The sequence below is a fragment of the Pseudonaja textilis genome, chromosome 3 (genome assembly GCF_049901715.1).
Source record: "Pseudonaja textilis isolate UNSWEBS1 chromosome 3, rPseTex1.2, whole genome shotgun sequence".
Taxonomy (NCBI): Eukaryota; Metazoa; Chordata; class Lepidosauria; order Squamata; family Elapidae; genus Pseudonaja; species Pseudonaja textilis.
In genome coordinates, this window is record NC_141992.1 from 51049259 (window position 1) to 51074690 (window position 25432).

General features: G+C 41.7%; 1 protein-coding gene across 7 annotated transcripts in view; it reads right to left on the reverse strand.

The window, feature by feature from the left end:
• Window positions 1-575: 575 nt before the first annotated feature.
• The window catches only part of LOC113446945 (armadillo repeat-containing protein 12-like), an 81869-nt gene continuing 57012 nt past the window's right edge, over window positions 576-25432 (reverse strand). For 3 of the 7 annotated variants that reach the window (XM_087929664.1, XM_026716862.2, XM_087929665.1), the window contains exons 2-6: window positions 12289-12446; window positions 10754-10888; window positions 6921-7094; window positions 5430-5501; window positions 576-3562 (exon numbers count right to left, since the gene is read on the reverse strand). In XM_087929664.1, coding sequence (XP_087785790.1) covers window positions 2687-3562; window positions 5430-5501; window positions 6921-7094; window positions 10754-10888; window positions 12289-12375 — 1344 coding nt within the window. In that variant the 5' untranslated portion in view covers window positions 12376-12446 and the 3' untranslated portion in view covers window positions 576-2686. Of the gene's footprint in view, window positions 3563-5429; window positions 5502-6920; window positions 7095-10753; window positions 10889-12288; window positions 12447-15813; window positions 15881-20202; window positions 20272-25432 lie in introns of those variants that run through there. The other 4 variants (XM_026716861.2, XM_087929662.1, XM_087929663.1 and 1 more) reach the window with 4 other exon arrangements.

The window sequence follows — 25432 nt, forward strand, 5'->3', positions numbered from 1 at the left end:
AAGAGTAGCAACCATTTTTAGCTTCCAAGACCAGACAAGTTCTCCAAGCCATGTCAAACATGCAGGACTAAATTAAATGATGTTACATTTATCACAAACCATTATTCGCTGTACTTCCTACCGGTATTTTACTATTTATATTGGTATTATCTCTTTCCTATATTCTTTTAAAAATACATAATGAAAAGAAGAAAATAATAATATCAGCAACTGTCTACCCCAAATTGTCCCTTTGACTAAGCCTGCTTTGCTACTGCTCTAATTTGTCTTCCAGCCAGTTTTTTTCCGCAGGGAAAATGTTACTAGACTTAGGAATATTCAAAGATCGTGCATCAAGCAAGTAAGGAACTGTTTAGTTTAGAAGAAATTGGCAACCATTTGGACAGTTAATAAAATGTATATTAATGCATTATTGACAGGGCCTGACTTTTGATAACCCTATATGTCTATCTGCCTGCCTGCCTCTCTCCCTATCTACCTACTGCAATATGTCCTACTCTGAAAGCTGCCATTCTGAGAAGTTCTGTCTTTTGGAAATGACTTCTGGATGAGAGTTAATAAAAATATACAATCGAATGCTTTGCCATTTTTAATGATTTGTCACACACATCTCTAACACATTGTATTATTTCTGGCAACAATTTCATTTTAAGTTACCTGCCATTCTGGGTAATGTTTAATTGTGATGACATAAAAGCCTGAATGAAACACCACCCTAGGGGTTATTTTGGACTGCTTAATTTTGGCTTTTACATCATCCCAATTAATCATTAAAGAGAACAGTAAGTGATGCTTAGAAGTAGCTTAATTAAAAAGAGTTATAAGAGTAATATATACATAAACAGTAGGTAGGTTGAAATACCACGTTAAATCATAGTTGTCAAATAAGCTACAATGACTTGGTTAACACATAAAGCAGAGGTCTAAATCATATTTTCCCAATCACAGCATCTGAATTTACATTATGCACTGAGCAAAAGTTAAGCAAGTAACTTAAGAGGCAGCCCAGTCAGAGGGAAGAGAAAGAGACTGTCAAGAGACTGTGCAGCAATTGTGGAGTTGACTTCCAAAAAATGAATTGAAGCCTCCAGTATGATACACCAATGTATCACCTGCATGTAGCATCTTAAAATTGACGTGCTTTCCCTAAATCATGGTTGAATAGGAAGCTCTCTACAATCTAAAGTTACACGGGCTCTTCTATTGGGTGAGTCATCCGGGGATTTGTGAAACAGAAGCAAGTTATTCAGAAGGACACAAAGATCAGCTCCAAGTCAGAGGACAAGCAAACCTACAAATCCCTTAACTCAGAAACCAAACAGTAGCATCAGTAGAGAAAGAACAGGTACAAGCCCTACTATGCCTTATTCTGTTCTGGAGAATTCTGAGCTGGAGTAGAAGCAAGGCCTCCCAGTTTTGGGAATGTTGGTAGCACTGATGACATCTACAGCAAACCATAATAATCCCAAATGATGATACGGGCAGAATGGCATCATCATACTGTACATATAACATCATCACGTACAAGTATGTAAGTTACAGCATGTGCATGATTATATGATATGCCAGCTTCATCATATGTCCACATTATCTCTCCTCTAGACATCCATGGGAGTAGTGGGGAAAAAAAGGAGGAAGGAGTGGCTGTTTGTAGGGAAGGACATCCAAGGAAGGCTGAAGCTTTGGAAGTCTAAAAGCATACATCAGGGAAAATCAGCGTCAACTGCCCCTGGCTAGAGAATAAAGGAACCCTGGTTGTCAAAGTCCACTCAGAGGGAAGGTCATCACTGTTATTTGTTTTGTCTGAATTCCTGAGAATATTTACAGCTGGAACCAATTATCTTTGGGAATGTGACTTGTGCAGTTTTATCTCTTTGATTGACTCAGGCACAAGTACTGCTTAACTCCTTGCATCCCTGGTGAAAACTTATGGCTTCGCAAACATGTTCAGCAGCAATTGAATTTCTAGATTAGGCTGTGAAAATACATATGAGAGAAGACCTGGGAAATGTACTCGTATTTTAATTGAAAGAAAGGTTTGTGTAAGTTGGATAACATTGTGTGTGTGTGTGTGTGTTCCAAAAGGATGACAATAAACTTTTAAGCAATTTTAAATAGTTTGAAAGGGAAAGGACATTTGTTCAATCAACTTTGCTATGATATGCTAAGCCAACCAAATTTTAGCAAGGTGTAGCTTTGGACTGAAATCACTGAAAGGTTATTTACAATGCTCCAATAAAAGAAAGAGAGGATATGGTTATTATTTGTAGTGGAATCTCCAGCTAGACTGGAGGGAAGTGTTAAGAAGGATACAAGTTCAGAGTCTTTGCATTGCAGAAAGCAGCACAGGCCTGCCCTGCCCCAGAATCCCTAATGCCTGGTCTGCCTGTTCTCAAGGAAATGCAGTCAGCCTAGTGAATTTCTTGTAACATAGCTGACTAAAAATAAAGCTTCTGTTTGAGATTATTTATGAGTGGTTTAGGTTGCTTACACCTGTCAGTATTCAACACCTCAGTGACAGAAAAGGGACTGATTTTTTAAACTCTTCAGAAAAGGGCTGATTTGGGAGAGGCAGGAATATTGGTCTCTTTTGCACTTTTCTTTTTGTAGAGAGACAGAAAGACACTTTCCTTTATTTGCCAACCCACTTTATTAGTCTCTTTTTTCATCTGTACAACTGCCCCCTTCAAGTGCTGTTGTCATTTTCATCTGACCTAGCAACTGGGGGAGTGTGAAAACTATCCATGGGTTCCTCCAGGACACGCTCACTACCCACCATACTGATATACGGAAGGGGCTGGAAGCTATGATCAGCTCTCTCAAGGGGATAAAAGCTATGGCCAGTCTCATTGGTACCTGGGAGAGGGTGAAAGCTGCCATCACTAGTCTCATTGGTGCCCAGGAGAGGGTGAACGCTGCTATCACTAGTCTCATTGGTGCCCAGGAGAGGGTGAAAGCTGCCACCACTAACCTCATTGGTACCTGGGAGAGGGTGAAAGCTGCCACCACTAATCTCATTGGTGCTCGGGAGAGGGTGAAAGCTGCCACCACTAATCTCATTGGTGCTCGGGAGAGGGTGAACGCTGCCACCACTAATCTCATTGGTGCTCGGGAGAGGGTGAAAGCTGCCACCACTGTTCCTGTGAGGAGCATCAGAGGAAGACTCAGTGGTTGGGATTAAAGGCTGGCTAATAAGGGAGGCATTGGCAATCTGGCTTTGTCTAGTGGATTCAAGAGGGTAACCACTGAGTTCAGACCCTAGAGTATGCCCACTAAAGATCCTGCTTTCTTCCTTGTTTATCTTCAGGCTGAGGATCAATTTGCAAGCCTGAGTCTGCACGTCTTCTTCAGGATGGACAATGAGAGCCAGCAAGCGCTCAGAAAGGCGGGAATTGTCACCAAAGATGATTTCATGGAGGGAGTTTTTGTTATAGTCCCACTGCATTGACTGGTACTGCGGAGATTGGCGCCCTTCGCTAAGTCGTTCCACAAATGCTAACATCTTGCAAAGCAGATTCCCAGGGTGAGAAGTCTGGAAGAGGTTCAGGAAGTCAGCGGGTACCTTGGAGGAAAAGATGAAAAAACTTCATTCACAATACTTCAGTTCAGAGCCTTCCTCCTCATTCTTTCCTCTCTCCTCATCAACTCAAGGGGTGAAAGGTAACACTAACCCTGGCTACCCCATTCTCAAGCTGGACACTGCACGTTGTCACAAAAAGGGAAAGAAAATAAGATATCAGTTTGTTTAAATTCATAATTAAAGGTGCCCTGAATTTCATTAAATGGAAGAAGACTGTAATCACGTTCTCTGCACGCTAGTTCAGCCTGTTATCCAGGAGAAGTGGATGGACAGCTTCTCTACTGTTAAGTGTCACAATGCATACCTGTCCATCCTTTGATGTAGGCCAGATCAGGATACTACATGACAAGGATTACAAGAATACAACAGTACTGTTGTAGGGTATAATAACATTAGCTTGAAAGCCTGCCAGAGCTTTCTTCTGCCCATCGTATACCAAACATAATCAACATAGCATTGTTTTGAATTCCCCCCCATGCTTTTTCCTTTCCCAGGATTGAGTTGTCAGTTACTTTCTCTTAATGGTTCTCCTAACAACCCTTCATTGCTCTTGTCAAGGTTATCTCTGAATTCATCTACATTCTCTCAGATAAAATTGAGGAAGCAGAGCTATTTCTGGATCGGGGCTAGAAGGGGCTTGTATATTCATGATGAGTAACAGGGACAAGGCTAGATCAAGCCCACTGCCAAGAATATGACAACTAAGTGCTCGATTGTGCCTATCTTCCTACATTAGAACCCAGAGGATGTCGACAGTCAGATTCAGATTTTAAGAATAGCTGAGACAGATTCTGCAGGATCTGGAAGTTCTCCTTAAGCAATATCTAGGTCTCTAAAAACATACAGTAGCTTTACCATAGCATTTGAATCTGCTCACTGAAATCTCAGTCTTATTAACTGTAGTCTCTGTGCCAGTTGCCTGTGATTTTAACTAATGCTCTTCGTGACTGACCAAATGCAATAAAACTGGGCTAGAGCAACTGATACAAGCCTTGAACCTGATGCCCAATCCATCACAGCCCCCAAAATATAGAAAAGTTGAGTTATGCAAGCTTGGTTCTAGAATTATTCCTAGGAATTACCACACTCACAAGGACACCATTAACCAGGCTCAGGAAGAAAAATGGATTAGCAGAGTTTAGCAGAGTTTAACTATATGGTGTGACAAATGGACATTCTTATTTCTGGCTGATTTCAGCCATAAGATTTCTAGAACTTAGGATTTCAGCCATAGATTTCTAGAACTTAGGAAGTCAAGCTTTCATAAGTTGCTGCTATGTAGTCAGATTCTAAGAAGAAGCTAGAGATGCTGTGGCTCAATGATGCTGGAGATGGTCTCTGCTCCAGCGGTTCAAGTCCTAGCACTGCATGTGGGGTAAACTCCCATTACTTGCCTCAACTTCTGCCCCCCTTGCAGTTTGAAAGCATGTTCTATGTGAGTACATAGATACCACTTCAGTGGGAGATAATGCAGTTGGTCAGATTCCTTCTGGTTCTGACCCTTTCCAGTTGCAACGCCTGCTTACGAGGTGGCTCCGATGGAGGAAGGGGATCTTGGATGACCCTGCTGGAAGAGCCACCTGTCTTGGTCTCTAGTGTGAAGCTAGTTTGCCCTGCTGTGATGCATCTTGGAAAGCATGCAAGCGTGTATCTAACAGAGCTAGTAAACAGGCAGCCAAACTAGTACTCTGCATTAATATTGTAGTCACCTGTCTAATGTAACAACACCATATTCTAAATAAATAAAAGATTATGAAAAAGTGAAACCCAACCCCCAAACCTCTCTGGTGATCCTGGCAATTCCTGCTATGTCCTACTGCTGCCTCCCACCCCAACACAAACTTCTTACCTGGCAATTCATGATGTCATATAGCAAGTCTTCTTTCTCAATGAGTGTATGAAGAAATTTGAGAACTTGTACCTGATCAAACAGGTGATAAGATCCATTTTAGAAAGTGCCATGTAGAAACAAGAGCATTCTACCTTCCTTTTATAACTAAAGCTCTCTAGCAAATAAAGAAGCACTGCTGGCAATTTTTGTTGTTGTTGTTGCTGTTCCTGGTCATTTCCCCATAAGGGCTTTATTGCATCAATCGAGAGTCATCCAACTATTACAAGTCAAAATAACAGTAAAGAGTACAGACTTCATATCCTTTCAGTGATAGCTTGAAGGAAAATAGCCCGGCATCCAGAAGCCCTGAGTGCCTGAAAAGCCAATTTGCAATGCTCAGTGCATCAACTCTTCCCTATGCCAGCAAATTGATTGATATCCTCTATTCATTTGCATGTGGGGGAAGGGGAAATTAAAGTTGGAAGTTTATTTATAGTCCAAGACCACTCAAGTAAAAAAAAATACCAAACACAGCAGAAGGAGAAATCTATTCTGCTGAAAAACAGCTTTTTCCCCTTTCAGATTTTACTTTTCGTCTAATGCCTGTCTATAGAAAAGGCATGAGGAGAAGAGCACTTCTATCAATAGATGCCAATTAAGGCAGGCCTCCAGAGCATCTATGACAAATTACCAGTTGCAAAATGTAGTCATGAATCAGACCGATTGGAGGATTCCATGTAATGCTTCTAGACTTGGCAGCAGTGCAAAGTTGGTTTGATAAGTGAAGTGAGAGGCAGCATGAATTCTAATAATTATTCTCTGCATTTCTAGTGTTGAGGATGTTGATGTAACCAAACTGACACCACTTACCCAACACAGAGAGATCTTTGCAGGCTTCAGGATTCTTATTTTTGCAGATGTTAAAACACACACACATATACACCTACACCTACAAAAGCATACTCCAATGATGGCTGAGTATAACTAGTGCTCATGAGTAGCTAACAGCAGTTGGAGAAGAGAATAGCGTGCTCTGGAAAAGCCTGAATAAAGACTGATCAACATTTTACTCTGGGGGCCCCTTTTTCGTTCTATTTCTGGTATTCAGGATGTGATCATTTTCATTCAGTTAAAAGGGCAACATCAATGAATAGGAGCAAGCCAACAGCAAAGAATAGGATATCCCAAGGTAAACAAATAATACCAATAATTTTTAAAAGATCAGGGGAAAATGTTATTTAGTGTGGACCCGAATATGCTTAATGATCCACAGAAGGTAGCTTATAGGGCAGGAAGGTGGTTCAGAAACTAGGTTCAGAACTGAGTCAGAGAACTAGATTAAGTCAGAAGCTGAATGACTGCAATTAATGATGCATTTACAAGAAAGATGCTGAATATTATTACATCTCTTTAAAGACATTAAGCTGTATTTTTGCTCTGCTCCAAGCTTAGCTAGTCTCAAACTCCTGGGCTTATTGCAAGAGAAGAAAGTGCCTGTGTGTTGTGTACCTTGGTCGAAGTGTTTGCTGTGAGCAGAATGTCCATAAAGTTTGTAAGCTGCGTTCTCAATGATGCGTGTGTGTGATCTGGTATGTGCAACGTATTCAGCAGCTTCAAACCAGCAAGTTGCAGATCGTTGTCCCAGTTGCTTGTCACAATCTCAATGATCTGGGGGACATATTCCTGCAAAGAAAGATACGTAAGAAGAATTGACAAGCTTTGAGAATTGAGACACAATGTCAATAGTTGACTTTGGACTTTTTAAGGATACATCTCTAAAGTTAACTGCAGTGCTTCTCAACTTTAGCAACTTTAAGATGTCTGGACTTTCACTTCCAAAATTCCCCTGCCAGCAAATGGCTTTTATTTAAAATTTGTGAATGTAAAACACACACACACACACATACACACACACACACATATATCCCTTGATCAGAGTGCCTTCTACTGGCAGCTGGAAGAATGTCTTTTCACTGAAAATTTAACTGTAAATTCAATGGAAGGAGATTTTGATTTAGCTTTTAAAAATTTGTGTCAGCCTGCCCAAAACAATTGGTTTCATCTTTATTTTACTTTTTGGAAATGTTAGTGAACATGTGTGTATATATTTATTTTTTTCTTTCCCTTTTTAGTTTCATCCTAATATGGCTTCTCTATTAGTTAAGTGAAAGCCAAATATCTTAAATATACCACTAAGAGCAGACAGATACTTACTAAATTGAGTAGCTCATTCTTAGAGACAGAAAAGCATAGAAAACTAGTGGCAGAAAAAGTCCTAGTGGTCCTTCAAGTCTGCCCCTTGAATATTTTATTTTTAAAAAATTTTGTCAGGTGATGAACATGTGCTTATCCCAAGCATGCTTAAACTTAGTTACAGATGATTGACCCATTACCTCAGCTGGAAGTTGGTTCCAAGCTTCCACTACTCTGTGAGGTAACACTTTAAAACGTTATTTTTGAACTTCTCTTGTTATACATGAAAAGCATGTCCTTCCTCAAAAGAACAGTATTTTATCCATCAAATGGGTTGATTTAGTCTACATAAGTGGAAATTTAAAATTGAATAACTACCGGTATATAGTAGTTCTGATTCACAATTGCTCTACATTTGTAGGAGAACAAGAAATAAGCAATCCAGAAGGTTTTTTTAATTGATTGTTTATTGCATTTCCTTGTGGATCTCTTTTTTTTTTTTAGATTATATTTAAATACTTATAACTTTATTAAAGTATTCACAAGTGTTTAAGTTTTTTTTATTATAAATGGGCTGTAAATTTTTTGGCTGCTTGGAATTCCTTTAAGGTGTGCATGAGAATGTATGTGTGGTCATGTTTATTTATAATGCTCTATAAAAAGAAAATTTGGCATGTTGAAACAGGAAAATATATTTTTGAGCATATATGCAGATAATTCAAAATCCCAATTACACATAGCATTTATTTTTGCTACATAGGAACACAATTCGCTCTGTTTTGAAACAAAATCACTGAATAATGTAAAGTAAAAGTATTGTGAACAAACAAAAAGTAAAGGTAATGGCTAACCTTTCATCTGAAATAGTTGTAACTATGTAATCTTTATTATATAAACTACAGAGAATGCCCAGGAAATAGAGAGATGGATAGTTTATGAGTCAATAAATCAACTTTTTAAAAAATATTACTCTTGATTACATAAAACTGAATTAAAAACAACCAAGGAACAAAGTAATCTATTTTTATATAACATAACACTTCCTAAGATTATGTAAGACCAATCAGGTTATTATTGGGCTGCACTTCCATCTTGCCAAAGAATAATAGATATTGCTTTGAAAACAGGAAAAACTCCTGGTTATCTTCTTACACCTATTTTGATGTTTCTGCTCCAGTACATGTCAAAATCCAAAATGATGTTTTTAAAAGGTGCTTTTCCAAGTTTTTTTTAGTGAGGTTTATAAAACTGGGACTTTGAAGATGGGTAAAGACCATGCTCACTGTGCACAATATTTTAATGATGATTCCCAGTCATCCAGGCAGAGATGTCTGGAAATTGACTCATGGAAACTGGTTGTCTTTTCTTTTTGAATTGAGACCCAACAGAATAACAGACTAACAGCCTTCATTCTGAAGAAGATACTTGGATAAGCAGCAAAATGTTTCAAGCCAAAAAGAGAAGAAGTCCAGTTGCCATGAACATTAAACTTCCAGACTGTGCACATTATTCTGCGATTTGCCTGCTAAATGTGGATGCAAAATTATTGATTCCAAACCCGTTATATACTTTGTCGGCAATATTGGTTTACGTCATCCATCCTGCACAGTCTCGTTTTATTTAAAAAAATGTCAAGCATCTGATAATTGAGAAAAAATATAATTAATGGTGGAGGTTTTACTGAATGAAAGAAAAAGCCATTAGAAATGGTAAAATAATTTTTTAAAAAAACATATATTCCCTGAATGCAAATTTTCTCCTCTTTTATCAGTTGGATCAAATTGTGGTATTCAATTTCCTTTGCTGAGTTATTACAAATGAAATTACCTCTCTGACTGTTATGATATCATGTGGAACTAATCAAGGCCACCTTTTATCTCCTCTAATTTTTAAGTTGGTTAGTTTCATCAGCTTGCTTGAAGTAACTTTAAGGCATAAACCTAGGGATATCACTACTGTATGTCACTATATCAGTCTTGAAGTAATATTCATTTATACAACATTTAACTTTCATAAATTTGATGAGATTTTACAATCAATAATATATCACTAGCATATAATAACCCACATTTCCACTGCTACTATTATGTACAAAATGTTGTCTAATAAACCAACTGGGAAAATTGCGAAGATTCTGGCAAGGAACTATAACTCTGACCCCATTCACATATTTATACTTAGCTAGGTAATCCTATTTTAAAAGGGCTCTTTTGGTAATCAAAAGCAAGCAATTACTTATGGACTCAGTAGATTGTTAGAAAATGGTACGTTTCCTCCCCTCCGTATCACTTTCTATATTGAATTAGTTTATAGACCATATTTCACCTCAAGGGAAAATATATAAAGTAGAGCATTAAATAGCTGTGTTCATTTTATACGTTAAAATTATTTTTATCCCATTCTTTCTAATAATGTCCTAGTAAAAGGTAAAGGTTCCCCGCGCCCATATGTGCTAGTCGTTTCTGGCTCTAGGGGGCAGTACTCATCTCCATTACAAAGCCAAAGATCCAGCTCTGTCCAAAGACATCTCTGTGGTCATGTGGCCAATATGACTAAATGCCAAAGGCACAAGGAACGCTGTTACCTTCCCATCAAAGGTGGTCCCTATTTTTCTACTTGCATTTTTACATGCTTTCAACCTGCTAGGTTGGCAGAAACTGGGAGAAATAACGGGAGCTCACTCCGTTATGCGGCACTAGGGATTCGAACCCCTGAACTGCCGACCTTTCTGATCAGCATCTTAGCCACTGAGTCACTGCGTCCTTGCAATGTCCTAGGGTGACTGACAAAAAAATCAAATACAATTTAGAAAGAAAAATACAAAACATACTTTGAAGAAAAAAAAAAACCCTACAAACATCCCAAAAGGAAGCAAAGCATAAGTCAATAGCAAATACAGGATAAAAAAACCACATCTGCAGAAAGTCAGAATCCTTATGAATGGTTACGCAGCTGCTAACATCCTTAATATCAGTTACATATAAGAGTTACATATGTATATGATTTATATGCTGCCCAGAGTCACCTTTATCAATGAGACAGATAATGTATAAATTTAATAAATAAGTTGAATCTATAAGATCATTACTACAAGAAATGAGTCCTAGAGTTACATTTGGGATCCATATACCATTTCCAAAAATGTTTACCTGGATTTTGATTTTAAACTTCCAGATGGCAGTGAAGGCTTTGAGGGCATTCAGAGCCTCAGTTTTAGTCTCTTTATCCCTATCATCCAGGAAAGAGGCCACTAATTTTATGTCATCATTGGTGCAACCACTTGCCTAGGAAGTAAGAAAGAAGCAATCATGTGGCTAGGCACATCAGCCTTATCAATCACCATACTTGAAATGTGGCAAATATGTCATATCTACCATAACACCATCTGATCTGCATGATGTGAGATTTGATGGTTAAGCTACCAAATCATGGACCAAAATAAAGACAGTAAAGCAGTAGCTGTCGAGAGGGATCCAATACATTTCTATTGACGTTGACCTTGAGGAGCAATTCAGTTTCAAGACGGGACTGCAGATCCTGGGAGCAGTTGCCATCTTGTCTTTTTTTGATATCCCCTATGGGTACACCTGTATAGGACAGCCGGTCTCCTCCCACTCACTAAAGGTGTTTAATTACAAGCCCCATCAACTCTGTACTGCATTGAGGGGAATTGTAGTAAAACATAAGAGCATAGAGAGCTTTAGTTTTGGCCAGACTCATAGGATCAAGGATCACTGGGCAAGGCAACTGGAAGGAGGGTAAAAAAAAAAAAAATCTTACCATGAGAGTCACTGGGATTTGGGATTTGATCTCTAAACCAAGGGGACAAGTGCTTAATTTACATTTAATGTCCCAAAGTTCAAAAAAAGAACTGAGGAAATCAGTTGATCTCCAAAAGACCTCTGTATTGTATTCTGAGTACAAACAGATCCCAGGCTTATCCTTGGATGAAATATATCCTCATTACCTGCATTTAAGTGTACATTAGGACAAAGGTAGTCTCCCCGTCACATTCAAGGACTTCATGAATGATGCACAATGCAGTAACAGAACAGTAATTCCAATATCTGTTCCATGTCCAGCCAGAGTCTGATTTTCCCAGAAGGCTGATGTGCAGATAGGAATTGCTGATTTTATCAGATGAAATCTATTACCTTTCAGGTTCTGCCGAAAATCTACCTTTCATTTTTCCCAATGAAAGCACTTTAAATATCTCGCAGTAGAACATTAGGCTGACCTCTGCAGAAAATGTACATTTTCCAGAAAAAGTACATAATCTTGGAAACTGGTCTCTCATGGAATGAGGGATGATAACAATGGAACTTTAAGGCGGAAGATATTGGATTATAGACCTGTGCAACTGCATAAGGTTCAACCTTTCTCATTACATTCTACAATACGTCCTGTAATAGCAATAGCAATAGCACTTAGGCTTATATACCGCTTTATAGTGCTTTACAGCCCTCTCTAAGCGGTTTACAGAGTCAGCATATTGCCCCCAACAACTTGGGTTCTCATTTTACCCACCTCGGAAGAATGGAAGGCTGAGCCAACCTTGAGCCTGGTGGGATTTGAACTGCCAAACTCTAGGCAACTGGCTGCAGAAGTAGCTTGCAGTATTGCAGTACTGCACTCTAACCACTGCGCCACAGAGGGTCCTATATATGTAATGTAGGACTTTCACCTCAGATTCCGTCAAGTAGATAATTTGAGCGATATTACGAAGTGTCATCCTCTTGGTGTCATCATCTAGGTTGGGACTGAGGGACATCAGAAGCCGTTTGAGCTCTCCTGGAACACTTGCTTTTACAGATACAGTATAGAAAGAATCTGTAGATAGCCCTGGAAGCAATAATTCAAAAATGAAATTCCAATTCCATGGAAATTGAAGGTGGTTTAAAATTTCTGTGAAAACATTTTGCGCTGGAACATCCTACATATATAGGCAGTCCTCAACTTACAGCACTTCATTTAGTGACCATTTGAAGTTATAACAGCACTGAAAAAGTGGCTTTTGACCATTTTTCACACTTACAACCATTGCAGTATCCCCATGGTCACATGAACAAAATTCAAACACTTGGCAACTATTTCATATTTATGACTATTGCTGTGTCCCAGGAGCTTATGATTGTCTTTTGTGAACTTCGGACAAGCAAAGTCAATGGGGAAGCCAGATTCATTAGAGTAGAGTAGAGTAGAGTAGAGTAGAGTAGAGTAGAGTAGAGTAGAATAGAATAGAATAGAATAGAATAGAATAGAATAGAATAGAATAGAATAGAATAGAATAGAATAGAAATTCTTTATTGGCTAAGTGTGATTAGACATATAAGAGGCTCTCAGTGTACGTACAAGCAACAAGTGATAAATCATGATCATAATCATAATACAATCATCACAAATCATAACAAACAACACTCAGTGATAGTCATAAGATGTTAAATAAAAACAATCAACATAAATCATAAGACAAATAACAAAGTGATATCATAAGATGTTAAAAAATAGGTAATAGGAAAGAAGACAATGATTAAAAACTCTGCCAACATAATTATTACTATATGCCAATCTACAGTGCTAATACACTGGTGTATTACCAATCTTTGCATTTCAAAAGGAATATTATAGGGACAAAAAAGATTTAAAAGGGCATTTAAAATAATCAAACTCTGTAAGAACATGTTGCAAATTTTTGGAGCTTTTTACTTATATAATAAGCAAATAAATGCATTGGTTCATAGGAGAAGACTTTAAAATTAAAGAAAAGAGGGAAAAAAAGAATAATAACATTTTATAGTATTAGAACCTGAGATCATAGTGTTAGAAGTATTATATTACAGCTGCATATTACAGCTAAATTTCTCTTTAGCTCCAGATTGGATCTCTCTGCAATTAGCTTCCCTACATTACTTGTTGTCCTGCTCTCGGGTGCTTTGGAGAATGAGCTGACCCCCTCCTCCTTATGACTGCCCCCAAGTACCAGAAGACAACTATCATATCACCCCTAATCCTTCTTTGTTAGACTAGACATACCTCATTCTCTTAACTGTTCATCATAGAGTTTAGTGCAGGGGTCTCCAACCTTGGCAACTTTAAGCCTGGAGGACTTTAACTCCCAGAATCCCACTGGCTGGGGGATTCTGGGAGTTGAAGTCCACCAGGCTTAAAGTTGTCGAAGTTAGAGACCCCTGGTTTAGTCTCTAGTCCCCTTATCATTTCTATGTTCTTTGCATTCTTTCCAGGCTCTCCGCATCATTTGTGTCATTGATGTCAAATCTCCCTTCTGCCCCGCCCCCATACCCCCCACTTGCAATTGTGCCTTTTTCTAATATAGTATCCTTGTATGTTTCATACTGGGTTGTTCTTAGGACAAAATGCTTGACTAGACAGGTCATTATTTATACACCTCAGTAGGTGATACCTTCTAGCCAATCTTGGCTGATCTTGAAAATCAAGCAAAGTCGGTCTTGGTTAGTACTTGGATCCAGAACAATTGGTTAAAGGGAGAAGTTGAAAAAACATTATGGAAGAAGGAAATGTTTGGATGGATGTCATAATCAGCAGCCCAGCTGGACTCAGTGGTTCTTTACAAAGCAGATGCTGATAAATTAATGTAGTGTTTTTTTGAAAATGTGGCTACAATAAAATGACAATGATTCTTTGATAGCAAACAATTGCTTTAAACTTTTTGACATTCCTGCTCTGGTCAGCATGTCCTGTACCCCCATTTCTCCGCCTTACATGGCTCTACAGCTGCCACATGCTTCTTTTCCCCAGTGACCCTGGGCCAAATAAAATAGTTAGCAAGTGCTTTGTCTGCATTTCCCAGTTCTCTTTTTCTTTCCCCTTATTTTATTTTAGTTCAACAATCAAGATGACTCATCACTGGTAAAGCAAACTTAACAGCCACAGTGTTCCAGGAAGAATCAGAAGAGGTAAGTGGGAAGGGGAAGGTTGTCAATTCAGAAGCACAGAGCCTAAAAGCAGGATGGCAAATGATAGTCAACACTGGAAAGGTGACCCAGAAACAGCAAAAACATGAGAAGTGGTTGAGAACATCCACAGCAGATGGGAATATCAACTTTCACATTTCCACTACCTGCATAAGCCCAAACTGCTAGACTGGCCTTATAATTTGGCACCAGTACCTAATAATTCTTCATACTCAGATGATGATAACTGGCTGGAAATTGAGGGAGGTGGTTGGATTGCTACTGAGAGACTGAGAAACGGAGACTCCATCCCATCCTACCTGAAACTAGAGGGAAACTTCCAGACTGAGAGATGAGAAAGATACATCAGAGGCAGAAGTTCTCCCCTACCTATTTCCTGTTGTCACAATGAGATTGACATTCCTATTCTCAAATCTCTGGTGGCTGAAGTTGAGTAGAAGACTTTTGGACTGGAGGAAACCCTACCCATTTCCTGCTGTTAGGAAGACAAATGTTCCCCTTCTTCTCCAGGAAATCAGGAAGGAAAGAGACTTTGTTAGTCCCAGCCAAAATATGGATGAAGGCTGGAAAGAGACATTGGCCCTATCAGTTCCTCATGCCTAGACAAAAGAGGGGATACATCTTAGGGTTCAAGGAAGTTGGAGAATTCTAGGGAAGGAAAAACTAGAGAGCTGATGTGAAGGTAAGAACTGGCAAGATTAAAATCAACGAGCTGAGATGAGTTGGTCCACCGAAATGGCAATATCCAGGAGTCAAGCATTTGTCACTATGAGAAAAGATTGGCTGTCAGTCCATTACAGGAATAAAGGTAGGAAAATGAGACATTGGATGTAAATATACAGGACTTCAACCCTAGGGTTTCCACCAGGGCTTCTCTAGTATCTGTAATGGAGGTATCTTATGTGAGCTGTGTCCACGAGTCTCTGATTGTCAGACTTCTCATCTGGATATCAGTCTCCGTGAAGCCTGGCCGGAAGGAAGAGAAGAAAAGGAGAGCAACAGCAAGAACATACATTGTGAGCAGGTTCAGCCCTTATTTCATTTAACTCACTGGCTAAGTTCATTGAATCAGGGCTGAAGGGGGGGCTTCTTAGAATCGCTAGGAGAGCCTTCGACACCAAATAGATGGCTGTAGCTCCGGTAGCTGCAGATACCATGTTGTTAGTAGTTATCAGCTCATTGTACTTCATATTGCTTTAAATTTCCAGGAAATCTGATGGAACCCTGCCCTGACTTCAGGCCAACCCATCCTTCACCTGTGACAATGCTACACCTCACATGGTTTGTGATGTCACTTGTGCCCTTCATGACACCTCTGGCACATCATCATCATCAGAAGGATTAGGCCTCTGAATCTTCTCCTCTCCTTCTCCGGATCTCATGAGATCGGGGTGGCCCAAATTCTTGGCATCATTATTTGGAATAAAAACAATGTTAAGGAGAATAATTAGTCAGTAGAAGAAGGCTTTGCACATGGCAAGTTCGCTAGCTCCATCTGTAGCATTTTTGTACCTATAGAGGGAGTGGGGAGCAAGCAAGATTTAAAAAGGGCCCTCTGCATGTCACTTTGGAAAACCACTGTCAGCCAGAGAAAATCAGCTGTCTCAAATTGATGTGCTGTAACTACCTGAAAATCCAGCTAGAAGCCACTCTTTCTCCTCCATACATACCTCATTTTCTTTGGGGATATGAAATAAGCACTTCGCTGAGGAAGAATTTTAATGTTCAAAGTGTAGATATTTTGAAGTCATACTTTAGCTTTTGGCTTTGTTTTCTTCTCCTTGCTGCTCAAGTGTTTGTCTTATAAATGTTTAGCTAAAGTGTTATTATTTTGGAGGAGATTATTTTTCCTTTATTTGTTGTATTATTTATAAAGCCTGATGAAGTTGTTTTTGTAGAAGTATAACTGCCACCAGTAAATAAGTAATAAATTTCCCATTCTGATGGATTTTGTATATGAGATGTAGCTCAAGGGTAAAGGGATGAAATATTCTTTATTGTCTCAGGCAGCAAAATATTTTGACTACCCTTAAAACTTATGTGTTTCAATAACAAAGAATAAAATATAGCTACTGGATATAATCACATTTACTTTTTCAGAAATGAATTTAATGTGGCATTTAAACACATGCACACACAAATCTCTTTACTCAGAAGTAAGTCCCACTATGACACATTGCCTATTAGACGAGGGTATGATGGCACTCCCCATATAATTGTGCTTCATTTTTCAGGCTGGGATAGATTTACTGTGGTTTGAGGTCTTTGAAGAACATTTGGGAGACTCCAGAAGAGGGCAGCAAAACTCTTGAGTTGAATGGTAGACCCTCTACTCCCAGGAAGCAGTGTTTCTTTAGGCTGCATCCCAATGAATCAGAAAGAAAAAGCTGCAGATGAAGGAAGCCAATTCTTTGGAACTTGGCTTTTGTCTCTTTTGAGGGTTGTTTTTTCCCCAGCTTCATATCCAGTTTTCTTGATCTCAGATGGAAATCATGACACAAGGTGACAGCTCTATCTCTCTAGCCTGAGAACTCTAATAAGAAAAGTATAAGACCACTCACAGAACTCGAAAGATTGCAAGTTATTGACACCGGTTGACTGGGATTGCAACCTAGCTCCTTAAGGTACCAAAAAGCACTTCCAGATGATCAGGTTTCCCTGTCTCTGAATTCTTCTGAATGCAGTTCAAAACACACCTGAGAACGATGCAGACCATCTTGATAATTTCCAGAATCATTTGGACAAGAGGATGCTATAACCACAGGATTGTTTCTATGTCTGAAAGTCTGCAGAGATCTTTCAACCTATCAGCTAATCAGAGCTTGCTATTTCTTGCCAGTACTTGAGAACAGGCCATTGTCAGGTAGTTGTTACTGCTGGCCAGCTATTTAGTGCCTTATTCTCTCCCTTCAGGTCTCTATTAAACATCCATCTTTCCTTCATCCATCTTTCCTTCATCCACAAAAATAAAGGATTTGTTTTTATTATATATTTCCCATTCAGCAAGATTTACCTAATCATGCAATGGTAAAATCATGCAAGGGAATAAAATATAGTATGTTAACTTTCAAGAATCCTTTGAATAAGAGTACAGACTGTTCCTGTAAGCACAAGGCAGTGGCATTTGCAGTTTCTGAAGCCTTTTCACACCCTTAGCTATGCCACTATAAGGAAACTGTTTGCGATTGTAAGTCCCAATGACAGCATCATGTGATCAGCAGGGTTCTTATCTTGCATGTGTTCTAGTGGGGTGCTTCAGTCTGGCAGACCTCTTAGAGGTGTGAATCAATACAGAATGCAAAAATTTGGCATATAGAAGAATCAGCTCTGATATAAGGTCCTATTCCTGAAATGAACCCCTTGTTCATATGCCTATTGCACGCTGAAGTAGATTGAAGCGAAGATATGAACTATTTAACTTATGAGAGGGAGGTGAACAGCAATTCTGGTAGAGCTCCAGCTTTTACAAAAAGTGACAACGGTTTGGGAAGAGTCTCCTAAGGCAAGAATCCAAAGCAATTTCTACTAAGGATGTGTTTGTTTCCAGGAAATATGGTGAAAGACAAGGAGAAAATTAGGGGACAGGCTAAGATCAGCATCAATGTTGTGATGTAGCACTTAAGGTGTTGGCTTAAAACAAGGTGGGTGGGGGTGGAAATACCGGTTCGGGTTCACTTTCAGCTGTGGAAGCTCCCTAAGGCAGGGGTCTCCAACCTTGGCAACTTTAAGACTTGTGGACTTCAACTCCCAGAGTTCCTTAGCCAGCAAAGCTACAAGTCCACAAGTCTTAAAGTTGCCAAGGTTGGAGATCCCTGCCTTAGGTGATGTTGGAGCAGTCATTCTCACTTAGCCTATCTTATTACAAGGTTGCTGTGTGGAGAAAAAGTGGAGAAGGGAGTACATTGTATAATTAGCAAGCTAGAGCCCCTGGAAACAGGGAGGGATATAAACCTAATAAATAATACATACAATAATACAATTCTCCTAAAAAAGTGCCACTTGTGAGACAGTGATTTCATTAGCAGACACACACATGTAGTTTGTCAATAGCTAATGATTTACAAATGGTATTTGCTGACAACACTCTATTTTAGCAGTCCCTAGGATCTCACCAGCAACTTAAGAAAAACAAGTCGAGCCTTTTACAAGACAAGTTGTAAATGTTTTCAGAGACGCCCATTTGTATATGTGTCACTGCCATCACATACAAAAACCAGCACATGGGCACACATGTATGTATAAGGGAAAAAGATTGTAGGAATGTTACAATTGACACATTGGTCTTTCACTTTCTCCATAACTTAAAAGAAAAACAAATTTGCCTGTGGGAACAACTGCATCTATGTACTAGCTGTGAGTGTGGATGCAAATAGCTTTATGCTAGATCGAAGAACTGTTGTGATTCAGGCCATGCAAAACAACTCTATAACCCATGCAAACAATTCTGTGACCTACTGTATGCAATTTGACCGTTCCTAACCCAGAACATCTTATTCATGATAAAAATAACTCCTGCCATCAAAATTATGCTTGCACATACTTTTAGCTCCCCAAATCACACATCAGCTCCTATTCATTGTCCATTGTCCACTGTCACATTATCACTGCAATCTCCTTATTAAACAATCTTCTGCTTGGTAACACCTCGGTATAATTTTTCTTCATGTTCTCAGAGACACTTTTTTTTGACAAGGGTTGTTTATTTCGTGGTATTATTGGAGTCACTCTTTAATCACTATCATTTCTTAATGACGCTGTTGCTAAGGATCTTGTTGCCCCGTGTTATGTTTATTCTAGACGTAATGAGCACATTTGGCAGAATGCACCCTCCCACCCTCTGATTGTGTTGTGAAAAATCCCCACTAGATTTCACAGGCCTCGCACAACTGGCTCTTTAAGAGATATTCCATAACTGATAACAGCCTGAACCAGCATCCCTATGATTTTGTGGTAATGGCTGTAGAGAGATAGATGATAAGCCTAGGTTTAATAATTGAAGCCTCTAGATATTGAGGAAGGGAAGAGGCACTTCAATGGGCAACATAGATGCTTTCCCTAGGAAGCCATGTTAGTGACATTTACAGCCCACTGCACACTGGCTTGACTGGGGGCCCAGGACTTCTCTCTGAAGTCTGATCCAGATGCAAACATTTAAGGGTGACTTTACTATTTTTTGCTATATGATCATGCCGAATAAAAGGGCCTTGTTCAACCTTTAACACCTGACCAAAGGAAGCTTCTCAATAATCTCTCGTTTGAAGTTCTCCATTTTTACTTTCAGGACCACTCAAACCTGCCACTGGTGAGCACCATCTTAGAGGAGCCACCCTGCTTTCTCCTCAGCTGAGGCAGGAGCCTTCTTGAAAAGCAGTCTTCACAACATAGGCTACCTATGGGCAGCCTCTGCAAATGAAGGGAGTCTGCCTTTCTGTGCCCCTTTCAAGAAATTCCTCTTCCAGCCACAGGTCAATTCTGCAGATTTCATTGATGCAGAATTATTTGATTAACCGATTAAGGGTCTTTTTAAATGTAACACAGGAGCTCGTCTTCTGACGAAGTTATTATTTCCCCCTCCCAGTCTCCATATTCGCTGTCTATGCACATGTACTCAACCTTCTCAAGCCCACACAAATACACTCACACACCTCTTACACGCCTTCAGTACAGCTGCTCTCCCCACAGCAGCGCCTGCCTGCCTGCCTGCCTCCATTCCCCCACCCCCACTCTGCCCTTACAGGGCCGTTTTTTTTTTCATACTCAAGGGTACAGGATGTTCTGTTCTTTCTCTCTCACTCGCACGCGTACACGCACACCCTCCCCCCCCCTTGTTTCTGTTCCTCAATATCAAGCTTGGGGCCTTCACCTTTTTAACCCCTTCCGCGCCAGTTTGCACTAGGCGAGGCACGGATGACAACACAAACCCTGCTGCACCACCACCCCTCCCTCTGACAGGATAGGCATTGCTCATCGCAGAGCCTGACAGGCAAATGCCTTGGCTTCTCAATTAGCAACTCGGCCTGTGTTTACCAAGGGGGTTCCTAAAGGGTTAGGGGCCAGCTGGCAAGGGAGGCCTTGGGCAGGAAGAAACATTTTTCAGTGCTGGTGGTGGTGGGGCCAGAGAAAGGCAAGCCTCCCTGTTTCTTGACCGGATCCAGGAGATCGAATTATCTCTTCTCCTTGGGCCCCTCTTTCTGACCTTGTTTCTTCCTCACAGGTTAGCTGTCCCTGACTAACACGGTTAGGAAGAGGATGACATAGATTCAACCGATAACACCAGGAGATGATCAGAGACATCTGGCAATTGCTGGCTGGCTTTGTGTTGAGGGGAACATCGGCATTTTTGCTGAAGAAGCATCTGGCTAGTCATTGCCTCAGTTTCTCTACAGCAAATGACCCTCCTCTGGGAAATGATGAGAAGTTCTAAATAAATTTGGGCATCCAAAACCAGAATGCTCCCCCTCTCCAAAAAACTTTGGTTTTAGGTGGCTTACAATGAAACAAAAATGCAAAATATTCATAATGTAAAACCAAAAATAGAAATACATAGCAGCTGGGTATGATCTGACCTATATTGTTCATACAACCAGGAGATAGGCTCTAACCCACGCTAGGGCCTCAAGCTTGATCACAAGCCACAGGCCAACAGGGATGGGGCCAATCTAATTGTGGGGAGGGAGACTGGAGGAAAGATTTTTCCAAAGGGTGGATGCCACAGAAGAAAAATCTCGGCTTCTGTGTCTCATCAGATTTCTCTTCCTAGCTGACGTAGAGCATGCTCTTCTTGTCAGATTGGATAGGAGAGGTACAAACAATGGGGGGGGCAGATTTATATGTTTGACATATTCATCGTGCGCACACTTTTTGTGACATAGTCCCTGGGTTTTGTTGGTATTCTTCACACAACAGCAGGAATGGGAATGGGACTGGTGGCAGGAAAGCTGCCTATAAAGGAGGTATCACAGGAAGTACAGTTCAAAATGCAATCAGTGTGCACCACAGAACAATCACAATCCTTTCTTCTGGATGAGCTTTTTATTTCCATTTGCTAGGTCTACCTCTTTTTCCCCCCTCAAGGATGTTACTCGTTGGGATACAAAACAGAGCTCAAGTAGAGTAAGCAGGGAATCAGTCCCACTGGATTTTCAATTCAAGTGGGAAAACAACAGATTCAGTACCCAACTCTCCTTCTTTCAAGGGCACTCCTGTTTCTGCACAGAGCCCAGACAGAAGGATCATATACCAGAACCTGCCCATACTTAACTATCATGATTGGAGATATTGTTTTATGTGCTATCATTTGAAAGATGCACATTTAGTGATAATTGAGACAAGGCCTTTTGACAAATTCACCCTTTCAGAGGATGGTGATAAGATTGGCTTCTTTATTGTTCTGCCTTATATTGGCAGCGTAGCCAGTTTTGTTGAGTGTTTTATGTCACCCTTTTGTTTTAATATTGATACTGTTTTCATAGTTAAAGGTTTTTAATACTTTATAAAATTGCACACTGTTAAGTTTGAGCAATGAGAGGCTGAACCAGAGCATGAGTGCAACAGTACTTTATTTTACAAATAAAGGGCTGACCGTGCTTGCCAAGCCTGGAACTGGCTCGCAGCAATCAGCAACCAGTTGGACCCCGCAGCCTGCTTTTATAGCTGGCTGCTGGGGAGAACCAACCAATGGGAATGGGGGAATATCGCCCACACAAAGTGAGTGGACCTGAGTGAGAACTCCTTGAGTCCTCAGGACATAACACCCCTTCCCCCCAGATGCGAACACGCATAGTCCTTGAGGTAGACGGGGGGGTTGTGTTGGCGCCCGGAGCGGCGCAACTCGGGAACATTGTCTGTCTGTTCGGTATCAGTCTGTGACAGTTGAGCTGGCATAGTGTCGCCAACACTCTCTCTGGACTGGGCATCCTCGGAAACCACCGGGTTGTTTCTGGGGTCGAGCTCTCGTGGGTTGGATCAGGTTGGTCAACTCTCTGGGCGCTGTTGTCTGAGTTTGGGCTGACCGGAACGACCGCTGGCGCAGACTGGTCGCTGGGTGCGGTGTGGCTGGGCGGCGGATGAGACGGTTCCCCTTCGACTGGAGGCTCTGGATTCTTGTTTGCAAGGTTGCTGAGGCGCCTTCTGAGTTGGTCTATGTGTCTCCTCCAGACGCGACCATCCTCCAGCCTGACTCTATACGATCTCGGCCCGGTGACGGCGACGACCTCGCCCGGAATCCAAAGTGGGTCCCCAGCGAAATTCCTTGCGAATACCGGCTCCTGTAACATAAAATGTCTAACCCCCGAAGTGGAAGCGAGGGGAGAGTCAGGCAGTATTGTGGGTGCAGTCTATCTAATACAGTCCTCAGGCGCCGGCCCATCAGAAGTTCCGCTGGGGACTTATTGGTGACTGCACAGGGGTTGAGTGCTGGCTCATCAGGAACCGTGAGAGTTTGTGGTGCCAGTCATCTCTGCCAAACCTAGCGAGGGCCTCTTTGGTGGTCCTGACGGCCCTTTCAGCCAACCCATTACTCGCAGGGTGAAATGGGGCTGTGAAAATGTGGCGAATGCCTAGGTTGGCTGCAAAACGGCTGAATTCTACTGATGCGAACTGTGGGCCATTATCGGAGACCAAGGAGTCGGGTAGTCCATGTGTAACGAACAGGCGCGTTAACACGTTGGTGATTGCTAGTGTGGTGGTCGTGGATAGCTGTGCCATGTCTATCCATTTGGAATAAGCGTCCACGACCACTAGGAACATCTTTCCATGAACGGGCCGGCCAGATCGATATGGATTCTAGACCAGGGGCGCTGGCGCTCTCCCATCTGGTAGGGGTGGCGATGGGGGAGCAGGACGGGATTCCTGGCAAATGCTGCAGGAACTTACCCAATTGACAATGTCCTCGTCTAGACCCGGCCACCACACGTAGCTGCGTGCCAACGCCTTCATTCTCACAATGCCGGGTGTCCCTCGTGCAACGCCTCCAGGACTCGGGTACGCAGCGAGGTCGGAATGACCACCGAGGGCCCCACAGTAGACAACCCTGCAAACTGGACAGCTCCTGCATGCGAGTCTTAAAGGGTGCGAATTTGTTATCAACGTTGCCTCCCGGCCACCCCTCCTCACCCAGTCGAGCACCTGGGCGAGCGTTTGGTCTGCCTTGGTTTTGGCGGCGATGTCAAGGGCGGTGATGGGCAGGTCCAACTGGGTGATTTCAAAAATGGCATTGACAGGAGCTGGGTCTTCAGCCGGAGCGGGTAAGGGGCAGCGACTGAGCGCGTCAGCGTGGGATAGAGTTTTGCCCGGGCGGTGGATAAGTTTGTATGAGTAGGCCGCTAGGAAAAGTGTCCACCTTGTCATCCGAGGGGAGAGGACTTGAGGTGTCTGTTTGTCGCCGGCCAGTAGGCCCAGAAGGGGCTTATGGTCGGTGACCAGTTCAAGAAGTGGCCAAAAAGGAATTCGTGAAACTTTTTCACGGCTGCAACAGCTGCTAGGGCTTCCTTGTCTATTTGGCTGTAATTTCGCTCCGTGGCCGAGAGCGTCCTGGAGAAAAAGGCGATGGGGGCCTCGGCGCCATTGGAGAGTCGGTGACTAAGGACCGCCCCAATTCCAAAAGGGGATGCGTCTGCTGCCAGTACTAAAGGAAGGTTGGGGTCGAATTGGATGAGCACTGCCTCTGACGTAAGTAGTGATTTGACGGTGTTAAACGCCTGGTCTTCTTTGTGCCCCCAGTGCCACGGTGACTTTTTGTCTAGTAATCTGTGTAGGGGTTCGGCTACTGAGGCTTTATGGGGCAAGAAGGATGCATAAAAGTTTAGGAGCCCCAAGAAAGCTTGTAGCTCCGTTTTGGAGGTCGGTGTGGGAGCTTCGTGGATTGCCCTAACCTTGGACTCCAGGGGTGAATGCCAGAGGCGTCAATTTTATAACCCAGAAAGTCCACCTGTCTAGTGGCAATGGCGCATTTTTTTTTTTTAACTTGAGGCCATGCTGTCTGAACCTCTCTAACACTGCTCGCACTCTCTGGAAGAGTTGGGGTCTGTCCCTGGCCGAGACCAAGATGTCATCAGTAGGGTACTACACCAGGGAGGCCCTGTAAAATCCGCTCCATGAGGGACTGAAAAATACCCGGGGCAACACTTACGCCAAATTGGAGACGCTTGCATCGGAAGGCACCCCTGTGAGTGACGATGGTCTGAAGTTCCGCTGTTTGGTTATCAACAGGGAACTGTTGATATGCTTGAGACATGTCCAATTTAGCAAAAATACTGCCCGGTTCGAATGTGTGCAATAAGTGCTGAATGACGGGCACAGGGTAGGCGCTAACTTGTAAATATTTATTGATTGTTGTCTTGTAGTCCGAGCAAATTCTCAGGCTACCATCTTTTTGAGGGTGTGACAATGGGCGTCTCCCACTTGGCGAAATCTGTTGGCTCAATGACCCCTTGTTTTAGTAGTTTATCCAATTCAGCGTCTAGTTTTGGTCGAATAGCAAATGGAACTCTACGTGGTTTTAATCTGATTGGGACTGCCTGGGGGTCAATGGTGAACGAGATGGGGGTTCCATTATAACACCCCAGCTCCTCGCTGAACACATCTGCGTAGTCAGCGAATAAGGAGTCAGTGTCTGAGGTTGAGACAGCATGGACTCCTGTTAACCCTAGGCCGAGGTGGGGAAACCAATCGAGCCCCAATAAGGTGGGTAGATTGCCGTTAACTACCACTAGAGGTAGGTGGCCTTTAAAAGCTCTAAAACTGACAAAGAACTTGCCTCTGCCGATCACGGGAATGGCCTTCCCCTGGTAGTCCTTCAGACCGAACTGGCATCTCTGAAGCCGGGTAGTAGATAGGCTGGGGTGGAGTCTCTTGAGGGTGTTCCACGAGATTATT